This window comes from Syzygium oleosum, unplaced genomic scaffold, assembly GCF_021117445.2.
Source record: "Syzygium oleosum isolate NSW1041296 unplaced genomic scaffold, Sole_v2.1 Sole_v2.02, whole genome shotgun sequence".
Lineage (NCBI taxonomy): Eukaryota > Viridiplantae > Streptophyta > Magnoliopsida > Myrtales > Myrtaceae > Syzygium > Syzygium oleosum.
Window position 1 is genome coordinate 18,338,970 of NW_026607486.1, and position 22,369 is coordinate 18,361,338.

Sequence of the window (22,369 nt, forward strand, 5' to 3'; positions counted from 1 at the left end):
CCTTTATCGAATCTTTCATGGCTTGACATTCGTTCTTCTCCTTGTCGACATCTTCGATGAAAATTCTCTCAACATTCTTAATCCCCCTCCATCTGAATTTCAAATTTCCCGCTTACGACTGTTCGTACCTGCCTGCTGCCATTTCAGTACATGCGACATCATTTCTTGTCGTTTTATTCATATATCCTCACAATGAAATCTCTAATCAATTTCAGGTGTCAACAGAGTCAAATTCAACAAGGCAATATATTGCTTCTCCGAGAAACAAAGACCAAAGTTCTTTGTTTAGCCTCTACGCCTCGCCTACGTGAGAGACAATGTCACATGTGCTTTAAACCAATCCGTCCCCCTATTTCAAATCCCCTTCTTGAGGATGACTCCTTGTGCTTTGCATGAATCTTGAGAATTAGAGAATCCACAGTCGAAAGCTGAACTCAACTTAAAAAATGCATTGTCAGTTATGGTTTCGAATACAACCGAAATGTGATGAACTCTGCTCCGAACCGTCGAGAAGTTATTGGGTACTTCCGGAGTATAGCATGGGCGGCACTCGACTAGACAATAAAAGAGTTGCGAGACAGAGACTATACAAGGCTCGACGTACCTTTTTTTTAGAGAGCACTGAAGCGTCACATCTTATGAGCAACAAATTATTTCGCCGCACGGTTCTTGAACATGAAGGGCTTGCACTTTCCCATGCGACATCACTTGCATGTTACAGCAATTGTGACTTCCTCATACAAATCGGAAAGATCTTTTGGTAATAGGATTCCCAAATGTTAAGGGGTCGAAATTGAAAATTCAAAAGGAAAGAAGGACTAGAATTGAAAAGTGAAAGGACTCCCCGGCAACGTTCCCACGTATTCCCCAACGGAGCAGTACCTTACAAGGAAGAGACAACACCGTCAATACTCCCTCCCTAACTTCACTTCATCACCGTTTTCTCTCCACTACCACCTCTTCTTTTCCGCCGTTTCTTGGCTGACCTAACGCGTTCACTTTATCTTGAAATTGTTCCAGTTTCTTTGTTTGTTTGCTAGCTTGGTTACATAACGGTGCGGCTTTTCTTGTTGCAGGTCTGATCGATTTGAGCTCATTCTGAAAGAGAGGGAGACATGTCGAAGACGCTGGTGCAGCCCGTCGGGCAGAAGAGGCTGACCAACGTGGCCGTTGTCCGGCTCAAGAAGCATGGGATGCGCTTCGAGATCGCCTGCTACAAGAACAAAGTCCTATCTTGGCACTCTGGCGTGTGAGTCTCTCTCTCTCTCTCTAACTCCTCGGACGATGCGTGCTTGTTTGCCATCTTCTTTGGAACTGTATTGAGTTTAAAATGAGCTGTACGCCGCTTGCCGTGTTAAATTTTGAATGGCCACTTCGCTGCGTAGGAGAATTATTTCTCCATGATTCTTTGTCTAGTATTTGAAATTTGAGTTATATGTATGTGAGCATCAAGAATGTTGAAGATGGTGAAAAATATAATTTCTGTGTTTTCGATTGATACTTCTTCATATTCACTTAAACTGTGGAAGACTTCCTGTTGATACTTGCTTCTATGTTTCAAACATTATATAGAAGGGAAGTATTTTGCGATGCAGATATAACTGTTACTTTTCGTGGAACAGCGAGCAGGATGTGGATGAAGTACTCCAGTCGCATACTGTGTATTCAAACGTTTCAAAAGGAGTTCTTGCCAAGTCAAAAGACCTAATGAAATCCTTTGGGACAGATGATCAGACAAAAATATGTTTGGAGGTCAGTGATATTATATTGTGGATCGTTACAAGGAGAAAATCATGTGTGTACAATTTTCTCTGGGGGTGAATTAGAATAGATGTCTGCAGTTCGCAAGTCTTGCAACTTCTGTTATTTGCATTTATTGCTCATGTAGATTTTGGATAGAGGAGAGCTTCAAGTTGCTGGAAAGGAGAGGGACATCCAATTCGCAAGTCAGTTTCGAGATATTGCCACAATTGTTATGCAGAGGACGATCAATCCTGAAACTCAACGCCCTTATACTATTAGCATGATTGAACGACTAATGCATGAAATTCACTTCGCTGTTGAGCCAAATAGCAACTCAAAGAAGCAGGTATCAAGATATTCAATTTTGATGGACTTATAATAGAAATGTTGTTAAAAAGATGGACTTGCAGAATAATGTTTTGCTTCGGTTAAACTTTTAGAATATCATGAACTTGATGTTATAAATGTCTGTTTTCATACTGTATAAGGCCTTGTCATCTTTAGAGTATCATGATATTTTACTGTTGGATTTTCTTATCTTTTCTTTTTCCTTGCTTTCTCAGTTAAATTTCTATGGTAACTAGCTTTTCCCCGTTGCACATATTTACAGAGGAATTTTTGGACATTTATTGCTTTGAACTGTGTATGCAGAAAATAGCAAGATCGGACATCTATATGCTCATATTAACACAAACGTTTAATAGTACAAAACCTAATGAAGGAATCAATCTTTTGCAGCGCTTCACATCGCTATGTTTAATAAGCTTATATCCTAAATTCTCATGCAGGCACTGGAAGTTATACGTGAACTTCAAAAGCATTTTCCAATAAAAAGAGCTCCTATGAGGCTCAGATTCATCATCACTGAACAGAATGTTTCTTCGCTCGTGGAAAAGCTCAATGCATGGAATGCTAGTATCGTTTCAAGGGATGAATCTGCAAGTGAAATATCTGTTGTAAGTCTTAGACCATTTTCTTGGAAGAGTTGCACTTACACTACATAAGTCGCACATGAAAACATTTCTGAATTCGTGAACTCTGAAATTATGTTCTTCACTTTTGCATGCATTTATTGGATTGACCCCATCACAGAATAAAGTGCATAGCTAAGAGTATCTCTAATAGGGTGATTCTTACACACCGACTTACAACGTTGGATGAGTGTTAAGACGACTTCTTTCTTGTTTGATTATCATTTTTCATTTCCTTTATCCCCCTTTTAGGAGCTTTTTTTTCTCTCATATTAGCTAAGCTCCTGCTTCTGTTAGGGTAGGCTCTTCAATTTACCAGTTTCTCTAATTTTTCTTTGGTGCTGTTCGTAGTTTTCTGCGATGAGAATTAATGACATCTTCTATGTGCATAGATGTTTGGCCGAGGACAATATGCCTCTACGTATATGTACTCCATGAGTCTGGAATTTTCTTGTCAAGTGATGAAGTTTGGACTAATATCCGAAACCCCTCTTTAATGGAAATAAATTGGATCTCTTCTATATTGTTTTCTTGCACCTAGGATGACAAGAAATACATTCTTTTTTATGCATTACAGATCTGCTCTAGATAAGTTGAGATGATGCGGTAAAAATCCTAAGCTGGTGATGCTCTGTGCAATGAGGATTAGTCTTGTGTGTTTAGGTATGATGTGCCTCTGTTTACGAGCACACGCATTTTATGCAGGTATGTGAAATTGAACCAGGATTCTACCGGGACTGTGAAGCCTCGGCAAGAAACTTGCAGGGGAGAGTGGAAGTTCTTGCATATTCAGTGCATGCTGAAGGGGATACCCAAGTGGACCATTATGATGATCGCGAGGACATCCCATCCCGGTCTGAACCCGATTCGGTAGTCCAGCTAAGTGAGAGGATGCAGAAACAGACACTCACGTCTAAAAAGGAGAGCACGGAGGAGGAAGTAAAGCAGAACAAGTGCAGCACATGCAATGCGTTGGTAGGGGCCGCAAAGCAGTACAGGGAGCACTTCAAGAGCGACTGGCACTGTGACATTCCGGATTTTGGCCCATTTTTGGGATTTATAAAACGTGTAATTCGTCATTGTGATTATAGTAAAAATCTCGCCCGGGAACTGATCACTCCCGGTTATTATTTTAAAATTGAGATTTCGCTAGAATCGCACTCGATCGAATTTGGCCGTTATTTAGAGCCCAAACTTTGGTGTCGAATTTCTTGGAGTTTCGGGACGAATTTAATTGGACGGTGTCGATATTATTGTGGCCAGTCTCGAGATTACCTGGGATATGTGAAAAGTGAATTTTTGACCGGGTGCGGATTTGGACTAGTAGACCTCCCTCGTAGTGTGTTTTGGGTTATTTTCTTTTGGCCATTTTTCCTAAATTATTAATTAGGATTTTTATGGACCGTTAGATCGTTTTCGAGTTCGAACATGGGCCGTCGGATCGCGATCATTAGGTTTGACTTTGTGGTCCTTTCTCTCTCTCTCTCTCCTCTCCCTCTGCCGCGCACGTTGGCCCCCCATGCACGTGTCCCTTCACGCGCATTTTTCCCCCTCCTGTCAGACCTTCTCTCTCTCCTCTCTCTTCTTCTCTCTCCTTTCCTTCTCTTTCCTTTCTTCTTCTTCTTCTTCCTTCTCCCTTCTCTGGCCCGACTGCTTCTGCTCCTTCTCCCTGCTGCCCGACGCCGACCGCCTGAGCTCGCCTGGCCGTCGCGCGCCGCCGCCGTCGCCAGGCAGCTCGACCACCGCGCCGCACCGTCCGCCAGCCGCCGCCCCCGACCGGCTGGTTTCTTTCTTCGTGCGCGCAGCAGCGAGCTCGCCGCCACTACCAGTCGCGCCCGGCGCTGTCCAACCGCTCCTGGCCGTTGCCGCCGTCGTCCCTACCGCCGCCGGTCGCCTCCCCGACCAGCTGTCCTTTCCCCTCCCCCTGTTCGCAAGAGCCGTGAGCTCGCCCCCGTGACCGCCGCGCGCCCAGTCATCCCCGTCGTCACCGCTCGCCGGCCCGCTCCGCCGTCTAGCTCGCGACCGTGCCCGCAGCTTCCGCCGGTCTTTGCTCGGCCAGTTCGCCGGCCGGCCCGCGTCGCCGTCGCCGCCGCCGCGCTATGCCGCCCATCGCCGCCGGTTCGCTCCTCTCCCCCCCTCAACCCCAATCTCTTTCCCTCTCTCTCTCTCTCCCCCTCGCCCTTCACCCCCCGGCTGACCTTTCCCTCCTTCAGCTCGCCGCGCCGTGTCACTCCGTCACCGCCGCTCGCTACGGCCGCCGCCACCGCCGGTAGCCGCCCCAGCCAGCTAGCCAGCCCCGGCCAGCCAGCCTAGCCGGCCAGCCCGGTCGTGCCGGGCTTGCCCAGGCCGTGGCCGGCCCCGTTGCCACGCGACCAAGCCGCGCGCCCGTCGCCCTTCGTGCCCATCGCCTTGCCGTCGCCCGGGCGCATTGCCCGTTCAGCCGACCCATCGCCCGGGCACGTTGCCCATTCCGCTCGGCCGTGCACCCCGGGCACGCCGTTCGGCCACCGCGCCCGCTCGCCAGGCACGCCGATCGGCCACCGTGCTCGTGTTGGCCGGCCAGCGCGCCCGTTGGCCCGCGCCCACGCCTAGTTCGGCACTGTTCACCCGGGCCATTTTAGGCCCGAGCCGTTTTTCTCCGGGCCAAAACCAAGTAAGTGACTTCCTAAACCCTACCTAGTATTTTGGGTACTTTATTGACTTGTCTCGGGTTTAGAACGGCTAGGGCGTGTTTTAATTTAATTATATTATGTTACAATTGCGCTATTTAAATTGGATTAAATGATATGCTTGACTCGGGTAATGGTGTGTGACATTCCGAAATTTCCACCAATTGGAATTTATTGAATAATTGAGTTTTATGAGATGTGCTCGCGGTAAATTCTCGCCCGGAACTGATTATTCCTGGGAATGCTAACCATTAGGGAAAGGCTATTAGGGGGAATTAAAATCGCAAGGCTAAAGGAAATTCGATCGTGAATGGATTTTGACCATTAAATCGCGTAAGTGATATTTTGAGCCACTGTTGGCCGATCCAAGGATAGTTAGGGGTCAGTTCGCCACTGTCCTAGTAGTGGATCGCGGGTGATTCCATAGGACCACGAAACAACGTGACGAATGATTCCGAAATTATACCGAACGATCGTACCCCTCGGATCAAGTGATTGATCTTCGCGATTTTAATGACAACCGAGGTCGTCACGCACCGAACGGACTTGCACGTGACTCGATTCAGTATCAGTCATGAGTCGATTCTGCGAATTTTCCCAGCAAGCCGCCCGTTAGCTCGAGAAACGCTCGAGTTGCGTTTAATAGAATTTAATTATGGAATTTTGCCCAAATTGGACACCGGAAAATTAGGAAGTCACGACGGAACGTTAGGACGACGTTGCACGTGACACGTGTGAATTTTTGGTGCGCTCAATTCCTTTGGAAAAATTCAATTTCGGAGAGAAACGGAGGAAGGGACCATTTTACCCTTGGGAATTAATAAAGGGTTAGTTGTGTAAGAGAAGGGCATTTTGGTAAATTGCCAAAAGTTGGTCAAAATTGATTTTTAAGCCCTTGACCCCCTTTCTCTCTCTACTCTCTCTTCTTTCTCCCCCTCTTCCCGTGAAATCCCCCGTCCTCCGTGAGTCCCCTCCCCCTCCACCGTCTACTCTCTCTTTCTCCCCCACCGCCGGCACCGCCGCTCACCGCCGCTTGCCACACCGCCGGACCGCCACCTTGCCGTCGCCGTGCCGCCCTCCAACCTCACCGTCTCTCTCTCTTTCCCCTCTCTTTCTCTCTCTTCCCGTGACCCATTTCCGGCCGTGCAAGACCACGCCGCTGCCGGACCGCCGCCGTGCAAGCTGGAAACCACCGTGAGTTGTTCGCCTTCGCCGTAGAGCGCCACCGCTTTCCGTTCTAGCCGTTTTAGCCTAGAACGCGGTAAGTCATACTCTAATCCCGATTTAGGATTTTGGGTATCGCCGAACAATTTGATTTTGGGTGAAATTGGACTTGTGCGGGTGCGAAATGTTGGGGCTTTAGACCGGGAATGTATGGCGGGCCTTAAGGAATTAATTTGGAATTTTTGGAGGACGATTTGAGGGAATTTTAAGCTAAGAATCACTGTTCACGAGCTGTGATTCACTGTTCACGAGGCTGTGAAGCTCGGTTCGGGACGCAAGTTGGATTTTTAGAACCGGTATTTAATGGCGAGGAAGTCCCATGAAGGACCGGAATCAATTTGGCGTCGTTTGGTGGGAGAAAAATAGAAATTTATGTGTTTTACGTGTGTTTTAATTATAATTGAGTTGTGGTGGTAGAATTGTGTGTGCATCTGTGCAATGGGCTGGTGTAAATATGTTTGATTCGTGCACGTTTGGGTTCAATTGAAATGATTGTTCAATTGACCATGTGATATGCTGAGTTAGCCAACGCGGGTAAGTCGCGCCTAAACCTAATTTAGGACTTTGGGTATCGACGGGTAATTCCGGACAAAATCAGTATGAAATTAGGTGCGGAATTACATGGATAGGGAGTGGAAATTTTATGGCGGGCCTTAGGAATTAATTCGGGTAATATTTATTGGAAATTCAGAAAATGGGGACTGCAAAATACTGTTCATATGCTGCGAAACACTGTTCACTGGCTGTGGATTACTGTTCACGGGGTTGTGATGGTCCGATTGGGATGCAAGTTGAATTTTTGGAACCTAGAAATTATGGCGAGAAAGTCCCGTGAAGGATCGGAATTAATCCGACGCCATTTGGTCGGAGAAAATTGGCAATTTACGTGCTCTGGGCATGTTTGAATTATTCTGGATGGGGTTGATTTAATTGAGTATTTGTTTGTGTGTTATATGAGGTAACTCGAGGATGAAATGAGGATGTTTCGAGGTTGGAGTGAGACTGATTAGAGTGTCAGATGTTGTGGGATGGAATTGGCAAACTTAGGGCTCGATTTAAGGCCAGGTAGTGTCGGTTTGGTGTGTGGTAGTATGGTTAGATTGTGATGTTTAATAGGCATGGAAATGTCGAAATTAATTTTATGAACGTGGCTGTGATTGTGAGCCCATGAGCGGCCTTGTGTGTTTATTGAACCGTGGTTTGATGGATTGAAATGTGCTTGATTATGTGCACGCGTGGGTCAGATTGAATTAATTGTTGAAATTGGCCATGTCGAATGCTGAGTGAGCATGTTTTACGTGTTAATTGATGCGTGCGCGGGCCGCGTGTGATGGGCCAGTTGGTTGTGGTAAATGCTTGATGAGCATGTGCATGGGTAAGAAAGAAAAGTGGTGTGGCTTGTGATTGTGGAAGTTATGTGAAGGTGTGTAAGTGCGAGAATGGGATCGGGCCGAGTATCATAAGCTCGGGCAACGATCATGTAGGTCTGTTGCATTTGGCACGGGCTGAGGCTCGAAAGAGCATGATTGAGTTCGGTCCGAGGCACGATCAGCTCGGGTGAGACCGGGATTGGACCGAGGCATCCTAAGCTCGGGTTCCAATCACGTAGGCCTGTCGCATTTGGCGCGGGCTGAGTTGGGATCGGGCCTGGGGCGTGTGATGCTCAGGTCGCGATTGGGGCCTGAGGCGTGAACGGGTACGCAGGCCGAATGTGGTGAATGATCGCAGTGTACCTGAGGCGTGTACGTTTACGCGGGTCACTGGCGAGTGATGTGGGAAGTGATGAGTGGTCGCAGTGTACCTGAGGCGTGTACGTTTACGCGGGTCACTGGCGAGTGATGTGGGAAAGAGGAATTGAGAACGGAAAGAATGTGTGCGAAATGAGAATTGTACATGCGTGTGTTTGCATCTGATGTAATTGTGATCGAGTGCGGGTGTGCGCATGATTAAGCCTGACCATATTAATTGATGTACCTGTGTTGTGATGATTTGATGTGCGTGAATGTGTGTGTTTGTGCTATTGTCTGGAGGTACGTGATAGCCTAGGTTGGGTTTAGGGGTGTACTTACTGAGAAGTGTCTCACGGTTGTTTTCAACCAAATATTTCAGAACCCAAACCTGAGCCGTGAATAATCCGCCACCACCTCCAGTACGTTTTGGAGTTCCAGTGCATACAGAGTATGAGACAGCTGAGTTTCAAATGGGAGACGGGATGATGTGGAGTTAGATTCTGAGTGGACGCCAAGCAAGGGGTGTTAAAGGTTGTTACGGGTTGGATGGCAGGTCATCGGTTTTTGTTCTTACTCTTGAAGGGTTCAAATGTGTGCACCGGTAAACTAAGGCTTGTATTTTGTAAATATGGTGGTACAAGTTTGACCGAGTAATGGATATGTATATATTCTCCCAATGTTTCCCCAGTTAAATTTTTGTTCGGGTGTTTTATGGATTCCGTGTGCGCAATTAAATCTCTGATGTTTAGATGAGGTCGGCGACAACCTGGGACGTCGCAACTGAATCGACCAGAGGCGGTGTCGCGTGCCGTAGGGGTTCGGGGCGTGACATGGTGTGTGGTCGACTTGAACGTCGGGTTTGTGGACTGAGGTGGCGAATTGTGAATTGGACTGAGTTGTGAGTATGGGTTGTTTGATGCAATTGGCGTGAAATTGATTTAATTGATTGGCGTGTGCTTGCCTGTCGATTTTAAGCCCGGATTGATCGGAGGGCTACGGACTTGGGACGTGTTGACGGCGGTCCGTGTGAAGGCATGAATGGCCGATGTGCCAAATGGATTCGGGCTTGAGACGTGTTGACGGTGGCCCGTTAAAGATGTGTTGGACCGGGACGTGTTTACGTCGATCATTGGAATTTAAGCCCGGATTGATCGGAGGGCTACGGACTTGGGACGTGTTGACGGCGGTCCGTGAAAGGAAAGTGTGGCTTGGGACGTGTTGACGGCGGCCACTGGAATTGATTGAATGGTATGGCTTGGGACGTGTTGACGGCGGCCATTGAAATTGATCGAATTGTGTGGCTTGTATGCCTGTGAGACCGGACTTGAGACGTGTTGACGGTGGTCCGTGAGAGGAAAGTTGGTTGGACACGTGTGTGCGATGTGATTGATTGGATTGGTTAAATGTACGTGTGGTTGCTTGGTTGAATTGGTTGAATGTGAGTGGGAACGTGTGTGCCGGGTGATTGTGATATGGTGGTGAACTATTCTTGCATTGTCATGTTTGGACTAATATGCAGGGTTGGCTCGTGATTCGAGGGCAAGGTAAGTACAATGATGTGAACTATATATGTTATGGGGTAGATTGCATGTACGACTTGTCTGGGTACGCATTGGCCTACGTGGGGTATAGGGGGTTGCTTATTGAGACTCGTTCTCACGGTTATTATATAACCATTTCAGATCCGCGACCGTGAGTGATGGGAGACGCTGCAAGGGTATCTCGGAGATCGAGGACGGGTCGAGTGTCCCGTATTTTGAGTTTCCCCTTTTGTAGAGGAGTTAAGTTCGCGAACCATTGTCCCTTTTGATGAGCATTGTATGTATTTGCCAAGTGTAGGAATTACAGTTATTGTTTTGTGCTATTGTTACCCCTTGTCATTATTAATTGTCCGGGTTGTTTCTATTTGCTTCCGCGCGTGCCTAATCTCTGATGTTTGGGTTGGGTCGGCGGCGCGTCCTGGGACGTCGCGTTCAATGATCGACCATCGCGGGATAATCGCGCGCTCGTAGGGTGCGGGGCGTGACATCCCTGTTGTTTTGGTATCAGAGCAAGTTCAGCTCGAACCAAGATGGTCGAAGCTTGGAGTGATAAGGAGCGATGACTTTTGGGTTGCCAGTTAGGGAGATTTGTTGGCCATGCGTTACCCCAGACTGTTTGATTGTGATTGCTGAGTGATGTTATGCAATAACGTGTGAAATGCAGGCGCGTCAGGACTTGAGGTAAGTGCACGAACCCTATTGTTGTGATTGGGTGTTGTTTGTGATTGACTATCTGCTAAGTGAATTGTGGTGATTCACTGCCTAGGGCTTGGGACTGGTATAGTTGGCCTAGGTTTTTAATTCCCGAGGGGAATTATAGCAGGTAAGTGGGTGTTGTGAACCCTTGAACCCTGTGAGGTTGAGTAGTCGAGGTAGAGGTCGAGGTTGAGGTCGTGTAGGTCCGCAAGTTGGAGTTGCAGAGGATCCCAGATGGGATGAGATTTTGAGGGCACTCGAGGAAGTTAGAATTTTAATGGGAAGGCAAACTGAGGAGCGAAATGCTACTGTTGCTACTAATGCTGAGGCCGCTGTTGTTGCCGCCAATGGAAATAACGGGAATCATGGGCATAATAGAAATGTTGGGAATCAAGGTCAAGGGCAAGTTAATGCAATCAGATAGATGCGTCAGCTGGTTGGAAAATATTTGAAATTGAAACCTCTGAAGTTCGATGGTAAATGTGACCCTGAGGCTACATTGCTTTTGAGGTATTCGGGTGCACTGGTGAGGAGAAAGTGACCCTGGCTGTATATCAATTCCAAGGAAATGCAAGTGATTGGTAAGAGAACCCCCAAAGTAGGATAGTTCGAAGGGCATAATCCCAAACTGGGGTGTCGTTGTTGAGGCCTTCAATGAGAAGTATATTGAGAGAGTGCGCGAGGACAGAAAATGACCTAGTTTCTCCGGCTTCGCTAAAATCGGATGTCAGTCGATCAGTACGAGATCGAGTTTGTAAGGTTGCCTATGTACGCACCAAGGATGGTCAAGGACCATGTGGATAGGACAAGGAGGTTTCGGGATGGATTGGAACCGGAATTCCGCAATCAGTTAGTACTTTTGAGTCTTAAGGGATTACAATGAGTTGTATGAGAGAGCTCGATGGTTGACACGGATATGAGTGAAAAGGCTGCCGTTTCTGGATCGTGGTATGTGCCGGTTAGGGACAATTGGAACTTGGGAAGAAGTCTATGACAGAGAATTGGAGATTTGTCCCTCTAGTAAGAAAGAACTTTGGGAAGCCGAATTACTACTCCAACGCCGCATGTCTATCTTATAGAAAGAGGCATAGAAATGGCCATTGCCAAGGTAGAAGTGGAGCATGTTGTGGATGTGGACAGTAAGGTCACCAAGTGAGAAATTGTTAAATCGACAGGGTAGGTCACTAATGCAATCGCATCGATCGCAGGTAGGACATTAAGCGAGAGCTGCCCCGCAGATTAATCAGAATCGGCTAAGGACGTAAGGAAAAGTGTATGTTGTGGCTGAGAACGAAGTGAAGGATGTGCCTTGAAAGTCTAGATGCGTTATGAGATGGTGTTTGGTACAATAGGAGATGATTTTGAAGTTATTACTTGGATGATTATGTACGACGTATTATCACTTATGGTGGATAGACGCAATTGATTTATGGATTTCTGATTTACTAATGACATTCTTGGATGAGTTTGGAAAGATGAGTTATGCTTGGAAATTTCGGATTTTATAAAGAACCGGGGTGATTTGTTTTGGGAGACTGTTGGATTGAAATTGCATGGATTGAGCTTGTCTTTGAGGTGTATAAAGATAATTAATTTGTGGCTGATTAGTTGGTTGAGGAATCAAGGCTAAAGGACATAGCCGAGGTGTGTAATCTTCCCGATGTCTTTCTTTAGGAAATTGCCGGGATTGTCACCTGATAGGAGAGTCGAGATTGTGGTTGAGTTGGCCCCAGGGACAAAACCGACCTTGGGAGCGCTCTACAAGATATCACTGTCGGAATTGAAGGAATCGAAAGTCCAAATGCGGGAGTTATTGGATGAAGGTTTTGTTCGTCTGAGTGGGTTTCCATGGGGAGCGCCAGTTTTATTCGTGAGGAAGAAGGACGGATCGTTAAGGTTATGTATTGACTACAGACAGTTGAATCAGGTGACTATTAACGATAAACGCCCATTGTCAAGGGTAAATGATCTGTTCGACCAGTTACAAGGGGTATCAATATTTTGTAAGATCGACTTGAGGACTGGTTATCACCAATTGAGGATCAAGAAGGAGGATGTGCCGAAGTCGGCATTTAGGACGAGGTATGGACACTACGAGTTACGGTGATGCCGTTTGGACTGACGAACGCACTTGCAGCCTTTATGGATTTGACGAATTGGGTGTTCAAGGAATTTCTGGATCAGTTCGTAATTGTGTTTATAGATGATATCCTGGTATACTCGAAGAGTCCTGCTAAGCATGAGTTACACTTGGAAAAAGGGTTTTACGGACTTTAAGGGAACACGCTTTCTACGCTAAGTTTAATAAGTGTGAATTCTTGCTTCATCGAGTGGCGTTCTTAGGACATGGGATACCCGGGGAAGGAATTGCAGTGGACTCGATGAAGATTGAGGCTATCATGAATTGGCCAAGACCGACAATGGTAATCGAAATTTAGAGCTTCTTGGGTCTGGTAGGTTATTACAGATGTTTTGTGGGAAGGTTTTTAGCGGTAGCTACATCATGGACGCGTTTGCTAAAGAAGGAAAGGAAATTTGAATGGACGAATAAGTACAAAAGGAGTTTTCAGGAATAAAAACAGAGGTTGACGACCGCGCCAGTATTGACGATTCCGTCAGATTCGGGAGGATATGAGATTTACAGTGACGCATCGTTAAGAGGATTGGGATGCGTGCTGATGCAATACGAGAGAGTAGTGGCATACGCATCACGGTAATTGAGGCCGTATAAGCAGAATTATCTGACGCATGACTTGGACTTGGCCACGATTATTTTCGCTCTTAAGATTTGGAGGTATAACCTGTGTGGAGAGAAATTTCAGATTTATATCATCAGAGTTTAAAGGTATCTGTCTTCCCAAAAAGAACTTAGCATGAGCAGTGTCATTGGATAGAACTCCTTAAGAACTACGACTGCGATATTTTATATCACCTCGGAAAGGCTAATAAGGTAGCGGATGCACTGAGTTAGAAATCGAGCATCGCGCATATGATGGTCAAAGAATGGATCTTGTTGGAGGGAGTCCGGGATTCAAAGTATAAGTTTGAAGTGAGCCATGTTTTCAAGTCTACTTGCCGCATTGAGGATTGAATCAGAAATACAGATTAAGATTAAGGCTCTACAATCGATGGACCCAGAGATTCAAAAGATTTTGAGTATGGATGCCACAAAAAGGAAATCGGATTTTCAGGTATCCGAGGATGGAATACTGAAGTTCCGTGGACGATTGAGTGTACCCTGTGATGCCGAGCTTAAGGAGGGGATTTTGTCAAAAGCTCACCGTAGTAATTACAGTATTTACCCGGGTAGCGCGAAAATGTATCAGAATTTACGGCAGCATTATTGATGGAACGGCATGAAAGTGGACGTGGCCAAGCATGTGGCTAAGTGTTTAACGTGCCAACAAGTGAAGACGCAACATTGCAAGCCGGGTGGAATGTTGCAGCCATTGGAAATTCCCGAGTGGAAATGGGAACACATCACGATGGACTTTATAATGGAATTACCGAGAAGCCAAAGGGGTCATGATTCGATTTGGGTAATAGTTGATCGGTTGACAAAGTCAGCACATTTTCTACCGGTGCGAAAGGATTTCGCCTTGGAAAGGTATGCCGATTTGTATGTGCGACACATAGTCCGTCTCCATAGAGTACTAGTAACGATCACCTCGGACCGTGATCCTAAGTTTACCGCCGCTTTTTGGAAAAGTCTTCATACGGTATTAGGAACGAGATTACAGTTTAGCACGGCCTATCATCCCCAGACGGATGGCCAGTCTGAAAGGACGATTCAGACTTTGGAGGATATGCTGCGAGCATGTGTTTTGGATTTTAAGGGTGGTTGGGAGGAACAGCTACATTTGGTTGAATTCGCCTACAACAATAGCTACCAGCAGAGTATTAGAATGGCACCATTTGAAGCGCTTTATGGCAGAGTTTGCAGAACACCGGTTTGTTGGGATGAAGTGGGTCAGAGGAGCATTACGGGTTCAGAGTTAGTGCAACAGTCGATTGAGACAGTCAAGGTTATCCGAGACAGACTCAGAACCGCACAGAGCCGCCAAAAGAATTATGCAGACCGGAGACGTAGGCCTTTGGATTTTCAAGTAGGGGACCACGTTTTTCTCAAGGTATCGCCTATGAGAGGATTATCTCGGTTTGGTAAGAAAGGGAAGTTGAGCCCGAGGTACGTGGGTCCATTTGAGGTCTTAGAGAGAATAGGCACCTTGGCTTATCGTCTCGCGCTACCGCCAAATTTATCTCACGTTCATAATGTATTCCACGTGTCTATGTTGAGGAAGTACGAACCGGACCCGACCCACGTACTGAGCCATGAAGAAATAGACATGGACGATAGGGTGTCGTACGTGGAAAAGCCAATTCGGATTGAGGACAAAATTGAAAGAGTATTGCGGAACAAGAAAATTCCGATGGTCAAAGAAATTTGGGAGCACCATGAGACCGAAGGTGCGACGTGGGAAAGTGAAGAGTTAATGCGACACTAGTACCCCCACTTGTTTGTATAGTTGAGTTGGATTGCAAATTTCGAGGACGAAATTTTTGTAAGGGGGGAAGAGTTGTGACATTCCGGATTTTGGCCCATTTTTGGGATTTATAAAACGTGTAATTCGTCAGTGTGATTATAGTAAAAATCTCGCCCGGGAACTGATCACTCCCGGTTATTATTTTAAAATTGAGATTTCGCTAGAATCGCACTCGATCGAATTTGGCCGTTATTTAGAGCCCAAACTTTGGTGTCGAATTTCTTGGAGTTTCGGGACGAATTTAATTGGACGGTGTCGATATTATTGTGGCCAGTCTCGAGATTACCTGGGATATGTGAAAAGTGAATTTTTGACCGGGTGCGGATTTGGACTAGTAGACCTCCCTCGTAGTGTGTTTTGGGTTATTTTCTTTTGGCCATTTTTCCTAAATTATTAATTAGGATTTTTATGGACCGTTAGATCGTTTTCGAGTTCGAACATGGGCCGTCGGATCGCGATCATTAGGTTTGACTTTGTGGTCCTTTCTCTCTCTCTCTCTCCTCTCCCTCCCCGCGCACGTTGGCCCCCCATGCACGTGTCCCTTCACGCGCATTTTTCCCCCTCCTGTCAGACCTTCTCTCTCTCCTCTCTCTTCTTCTCTCTCCTTTCCTTCTCTTTCCTTTCTTCTTCTTCTTCTTCCTTCTCCCTTCTCTGGCCCGACTGCTTCTGCTCCTTCTCCCTGCTGCCCGACGCCGACCGCCTGAGCTCGCCTGGCCGTCGCGCGCCGCCGCCGTCGCCAGGCAGCTCGACCACCGCGCTGCACCGTCCGCCAGCCGCCGCCCCCGACCGGCTGGTTTCTTTCTTCGCGCGCGTAGCAGCGAGCTCGCCGCCGCTACCAGTCGCACCCGGCGCTGTCCAACCGCGCCTGGCCGTTGCCGCCGTCGTCCCTACCGCCGCCGGTCGCCTCCCCGACCAGCTGTCCTTTCCCCTCCCCCTGTTCGCAAGAGCCGTGAGCTCGCCCCCGTGACCGCCGCGCACCCAGTCATCCCCGTCGTCACCGCTCGCCGGCCCGCTCCGCCGTCTAGCTCGCGACCGTGCCCGCAGCTCGCCGGTGCTGCTCAGCCGTTCGCCGGCCGGCCCCGCATCGCCAGTCGCCGCCGCCGCACTATGCCGCCCCATCGCCGCCGGTTCGCTCCTCTCCCCTCGCCCCGATCTCTCTCCCCTCTCTCTCTCTCCCCCTCGCCCTTCACCCCCGGCTGACCTTTCCCTCCTTCGGCTCGCCGCGCCGTGCCGCTCCGTCCACCGCCGCTGGCTTTGCCGCCGCGCCGCCAAGTAGGCCGCCCGGCCCAGGCCCACCCCGGCCAGCCCGGCCGGCCAGCCCGATCGTGCCGGGCTTGCCCAAGCCGTGGCCGGCCCGTTACCCACGTGACCAAGCCGCGCGCCCGCTCGCCCGTCGTGCCCATCGCCTTGCCCGTCGCCCGAGCACATTGCCCGTTAAGCCGACCCGTCGCCCGGGCACGTCGTCCATCCCGCTCGGCCGTACGCCCCGAGCACGCCGTTCGGTCACCGCGCCCGCGCGCCAGGCACGCCGATCGGCCACCGTGCTCGTGTTGGCCGGCCAGCGCGCCCGTTGGCCCGCGCCCGCGCCTAGTTCGGCACTGTTCACCCGGGCCATTTTAGGCCCGAGCCGTTTTTCTCCGGGCCAAAACCAAGTAAGTGACTTCCTAAACCCTACCTAGTATTTTGGGTACTTTATTGACTTGTCTCGGGTTTAGAACGGCTAGGGCGTGTTTTAATTTAATTATATTATGTTACAATTGCGCTATTTAAATTGGATTAAATGATATGCTTGACTCGGGTAATGGTGTGTGGCCGACTTGAACGTCGGGTTTGTGGACTGAGGTGGCGAATTGTGAATTGGACTGAGTTGTGATTATGGGTTGTTTGATGCAATTGGCGTGAAATTGATTTAATTGATTGGCGTGTGCTTGCCTGTCGATTTTAAGCCCGGATTGATCGGAGGGCTACGGACTTGGGACGTGTTGACGGCGGTCCGTGTGAAGGCATGAATGGCCGATGTGCCAAATGGATTCGGGCTTGAGACGTGTTGACGGTGGCCCGTTAAAGATGTGTTGGACCGAGACGTGTTTACGTCGGTCATTGGAATTTGAGCCCGGATTGATTGGAGGGCTACGGACTTGGGACGTGTTGACGGCGGTCCGTGAAAGGAAAGTGTGGCTTGGGACGTGTTGACGGCGGCCACTGGAATTGATTGAATGGTATGGCTTGGGACGTGTTGACGGCGGCCATTGAAATTGATCGAATTGTGTGGCTTGTATGCCTGTGAGACCGGACTTGAGATGTGTTGACGGTGGTCCGTGAGAGGAAAGTTGGTTGGACACGTGTGTGCGATGTGATTGATTGGATTGGTTAAATGTACGTGTGGTTGCTTGGTTGAATTGGTTGAATGTGAGTGGGAACGTGTGTGCCGGGTGATTGTGATATGGTGGTGAACTATTCTTGCATTGTCATGTTTGGACTAATATGCAGGGTTGGCTCGTGATTCGAGGGCAAGGTAAGTACAATGATGTGAACTATATATGTTATGGGGTAGATTGCATGTACGACTTGTCTGGGTACGCATTGGCCTACGTGGGGTATAGGGGGTTGCTTATTGAGACTCGTTCTCACGGTTATTATATAACCATTTCAGATCCGCGACCGTGAGTGATGGGAGACGCTGCAAGGGTATCTCGGAGATCGAGGACGGGTCGAGTGTCCCGTATTTTGAGTTTCCCCTTTTGTAGAGGAGTTAAGTTCGCGAACCATTGTCCCTTTTGATGAGCATTGTATGTATTTGCCAAGTGTAGGAATTACAGTTATTGTTTTGTGCTATTGTTACCCCTTGTCATTATTAATTGTCCGGGTTGTTTCTATTTGCTTCCGCGCGTGCCTAATCTCTGATGTTTGGGTTGGGTCGGCGGCGCGTCCTGGGACGTCGCGTTCAATGATCGACCATCGCGGGATAATCGCGCGCTCGTAGGGTGCGGGGCGTGACAGGCACAAGCACAGTTTGAAGCGGAAGACCGGGCAACTCCCCCCTCTCTCAGCGGAAGAGTGCATGACCGACATGGACTTGGACGACTCGCGAGCAGATTTGAAGGATTACTCATTTTGAGGCTGGTTTTGAAGCTACTGAGGCTTGGTTTTTGTGGAGTCGATGCATGTACCCAAAATATATTTTAGTACAGAGTAAAACTAAGTCTAGTAAGTGTTGTGCCCTCCGCTTACTTCTTGGCATATAGTCCTGGGGGCAAGTCAGATGGGTCGAATTTATCAAACATTTGTGTTCACTTTATTCCTTGTTCATCGTGTTCGGTCATCAGTCGATACTCAAGAAGTTGGCCTCGTATTTCTGTAAAAGAGTTGAGCAGAAATTTTCCGAGGAATGTCAAGCGACCTCACCAAGTTCCCGAGGACTTGACGAGTCTCACTGTGCTTTTCCCGTGGCCTTATTCTTTGGTATTCAAAGCCAAATGGATTAGCTTGATGAACAGCATAGTTTGCATACTTAATATTATTATGAAGCCAATCGATCCAATGACACTAGCATACTGAATCAGCCACCAGTTGGAATTGATTTTTGATAATTCCTAACTTCTTCTTATCATGAATGCAAGGTTTTATTGAAGAAACAGAAAAGGAAGAAACCAATTTAGTGAAAACGCAAAACTTCATCAGAAGTGCTCCAAGTTTTCCATGACCAGGTTACCTATTGGAAAGACCGAGGAAGAAGTGAATGTTGCGATTCACTTGCTTTGATTGTCGAATTTTCGCGGTTCAATTCAGTTGATGTGTTGATGACATTTGGAGTTGCATTGAATTTTTTAGGGACAATCATAAAGCAAGTCCTTGAGACCTAAAAATTTATGTTTCAAGCATTTAAATCCTAAAACTCGCAACTTTGATGTACTTGAGGCCTCTTTTTAATTCCTTTAAAACGCCTCCATTTAATTATGCTAAAACGAAGTGGACGGAAAATGCCACGCGGGTTATTTTTCATTCTTACGTGGTTCTTGATGGAAAAAATGTCGCTTAAGCTTTCATCTATTAAAAACTAACGGAGCTAATGAAAAGATTAAAGTAGATGATTATGGTAAGTCCTAGGACATTTAAAGTGCGTCAATTGATGATCGGTAAGCTCGCCAACTCAGAAAAGATTAAAGTAATATTCCATCACCAATTTTTAAAATGCGATAGTAAATTGATGATCGGTAAGCTTTCCAAATAGTAATTATAGTGACTGTGCTGGTCCCTAATTTTAATCTGGAGAAGTAATTATAGTTCCTTGATTGAATGCAATTTGCAAGTCCTATTCATAAATTTTAGCATTCGTTTTACTCTATGCTGGCTCTGGAAGTCCTGTGATCAAAACAGGGAGTGTGATCTGTAAATATCTGCATCTTTGTTTGAGTTTTTTTTTTTGGCGCTTCTTTTGAAAATTAAGGATTTTTCTGTCTGTTGTTCGATGAAGGAATCACTGTGGTTCTTGATTGTGCTATTTCTTCGATCAGTGAATCATACTCAGTTTGATTTCCTTTTCCAGCTGGATGCACCGATGGAAGTCGCATTATATGGGACTTTGAGACCCGGGGCGTCGCAAAAGAGCTCCGGGACAAAGAATGCACTGCTGCAATTACGAGTGTCTGCTGGTCCACATATGGCCACCGCATACTTGTGTCTGCTTCTGATAAATCTCTTATTCTTTGGGATGTTCTAAGTGGAGAGAAGATAGCACATACAACTCTGCAGCATACAGTTCTACAAGCTCGTCTTCATCCTGGTTCCTCGACTCCATCTATTTGCCTGGCCTGCCCTTTCTCATCATCTCCCATGATGGATTAAAGATGCTTGATGAATTGAATGAGAGCTTCAGTGAACCAGATGATGTGGAGAAATTGAAGGCTGTTGGATCGAAGTGCTTGGAACTTCTCCATAAGTTTCAAGATTCCATCACTAGGGTCCAGTGGAAAGCACCTTGTTTTAGTGGTGATGGAGAGTGGGCGATTGGTGGTGCTGCAAGTAGAGGAGAGCACAAAATTTATATATGGGATAGGGCCGGGCATCTTGTTAAAATTCTTGAAGGCCCAAAAGAAGCATTGATGGATTTGGCATGGCATCCTGTTCATCCGATTATCATTTCTGTTTCTTTGACTGGCTTGGTTTATATATGGGCTAAAGACTATACTGAAAACTGGAGTGCGTTTGCTCCAGATTTCAAAGAGCTTGAGGAGAATGAGGAGTGAGTCGAACGAGAAGATGAATTTGATTTGGTGCCTGAAACTGAAAAGGTAAATGAGCAGATTATGAGCTCGGCTTATTTTGCTTGAAAGGTTAACAATTATTGAATGTGTATGCATACAGGTGAAAGAACCAGATGTTCATGAAGATGATGAAGTTGATGTTCTGACTGTGGAGAGGATTCAGCTTTTAGTGACTCAGATATGTCCCAGGAGGAACTGTGCTTTTTGCATGCAGTTCCTTGTCTCAATGGTCCCGAGCAGCAAGACAAGTGTGTTGGCAGTTATTCCAAGTTGCCAGATGGTAACCATTCTGGATCGCCACTTTCAGTAGAGGCTGGTCAGAATGGAAATGGGAGCAACCATAATTCAAGCCCCCTCGAACGTAAGTTTTCTTTTCCCCGCTTGCTGTATTTTCCAAGTGTTCAGATGCTTCCCTTGTACAGCAGACCGGATTTTCCTGTCAATTCCTGCAATATAGCAATTAGGTTGTACCTGTGACTATTGTTCTTACCTAAAGCAGATGCCTGACTTAATGTCTGCATGATATATTGCTCACCTCTAGATTTGCTTAGCAACTGCTAGGAATCTTGGTAATGCATTTTTTTCTCTGACATGGCATAGAGGCAGAAAAGACTACATTGAGTATGTGTGATGAAAATTTAGCTGACAATATAGGCACACTATTAATGGATGTTACGGAGGAGGGCAAAGGAGAGTCTCGGAGGAGGGGTAGTAATCAAGTTGCAGGAATCTGTAGATGAAAATGTGATTTCAAAATAAGTGATTAATGGTTTTTAAGCATGTAAAAGGAAAGTGATGCTTAGGCTGTTTTGTGTTCTGTCTCTTTTGGGGAAGTTAATAGATTGTCATTCTCTGAGTTCATGTGTGGCTGAAAGATTTTTCATCTGACTTGTCTAACTTATGCAGCCATGGAGAATTCAACTGCCGAGGACACAGACGGAGCGCGATTAAAAAGAAAACGCAGGCCTTCGGAGAAGGGGCTGGAATTGCAGGCAGAGAAGGTCAAGAAACCTATGAAACCTTTGAAACCGTCTGGTCGATTGCCGAAAACTAAACAAGCTGTGATTGATCTGGATTCTAGTAATGGTGTATATGGAGACGATGGTTCTGATTGATTCAATCAAATTGCAAATTCTCATTTCATTTTCACCCGCTTGACGCAATGTTTACTGATCTCTACACTAGGCTTTGCTTTGAATGCCGCCTTTACCAGGTTCTCTGAAATATTCGAAATCCTTACCGTTTGGTTTGAACGAGGGATGATCTTTTAATTCGTTTTCACCAATAGAACCATGATTACACTTGGTGATTCTCTGGTGATTGGCCAATTTCCTTCTCTTCATCTTGTTTAGTTAAAATTTGCGGGAAGACTTGAAAATATTAAGAAGAAGGGAAATGAAGTTGGAATTGCCTCACTCATCAGTATCAAGAAGAGAGCTTGGATCAATCCTTGAATCCGTTGGATTCCAATTTGCCATCGGTTTACCATTTTTTTGTCAGTTAACGTATGGATTTTGAAGCTCAACGAGGACCAAATTGATCCGTTTTTCTTGTCACATTTCATAAACTCTTTTTTATCACATTCCACATTTTTTTTCAATATGTTTGTGATGCATGATCATTCGGAGTCACAGAATTACCTTCTCAAAGGTTGAATTACAATTTGTTACATATTATCGATACTTTGGTTGGATAGACTCAATTGACAAAATGTGAAAAAGTTTTAGGAATCGATTGGCAAAATTGGAAAGTTTATGATTGAATTGGCAAAAATATAATAGGTTTTATAATTTTTTTGGACAATTTTCGCCGTGATCCTTCTTAATGGGTCGACAAAATCGGCAATCCCTATGGACCCGGCCGGTAGCTGAAAGAGTTTGATTTTTGACTGTATGAGCTTTAGGATTTATGACTCGACCGCCATCTACAGAAAAGGATGACCCACTTTGAGCCAATTTCTGCATTGTTTATCTCATCGCCATGGCGA

At 46.6% G+C, this 22,369-nt stretch overlaps 1 protein-coding gene across 1 annotated transcript; it reads left to right on the forward strand.

Annotated features, from left to right (window-relative positions):
* Positions 1-964: 964 nt before the first annotated feature.
* Positions 965-21,531, forward strand: LOC115664216 (uncharacterized). The gene is given in 9 exon segments (XM_056308114.1): positions 965-1,249; positions 1,623-1,752; positions 1,889-2,089; positions 2,532-2,699; positions 3,420-3,738; positions 19,817-20,409; positions 20,483-20,539; positions 20,542-20,743; positions 21,289-21,531. Coding segments are annotated over 9 exon segments (2,013 nt in total). The 5' UTR covers positions 965-1,115; the 3' UTR covers positions 21,498-21,531.
* Positions 21,532-22,369: the final 838 nt, after the last annotated feature.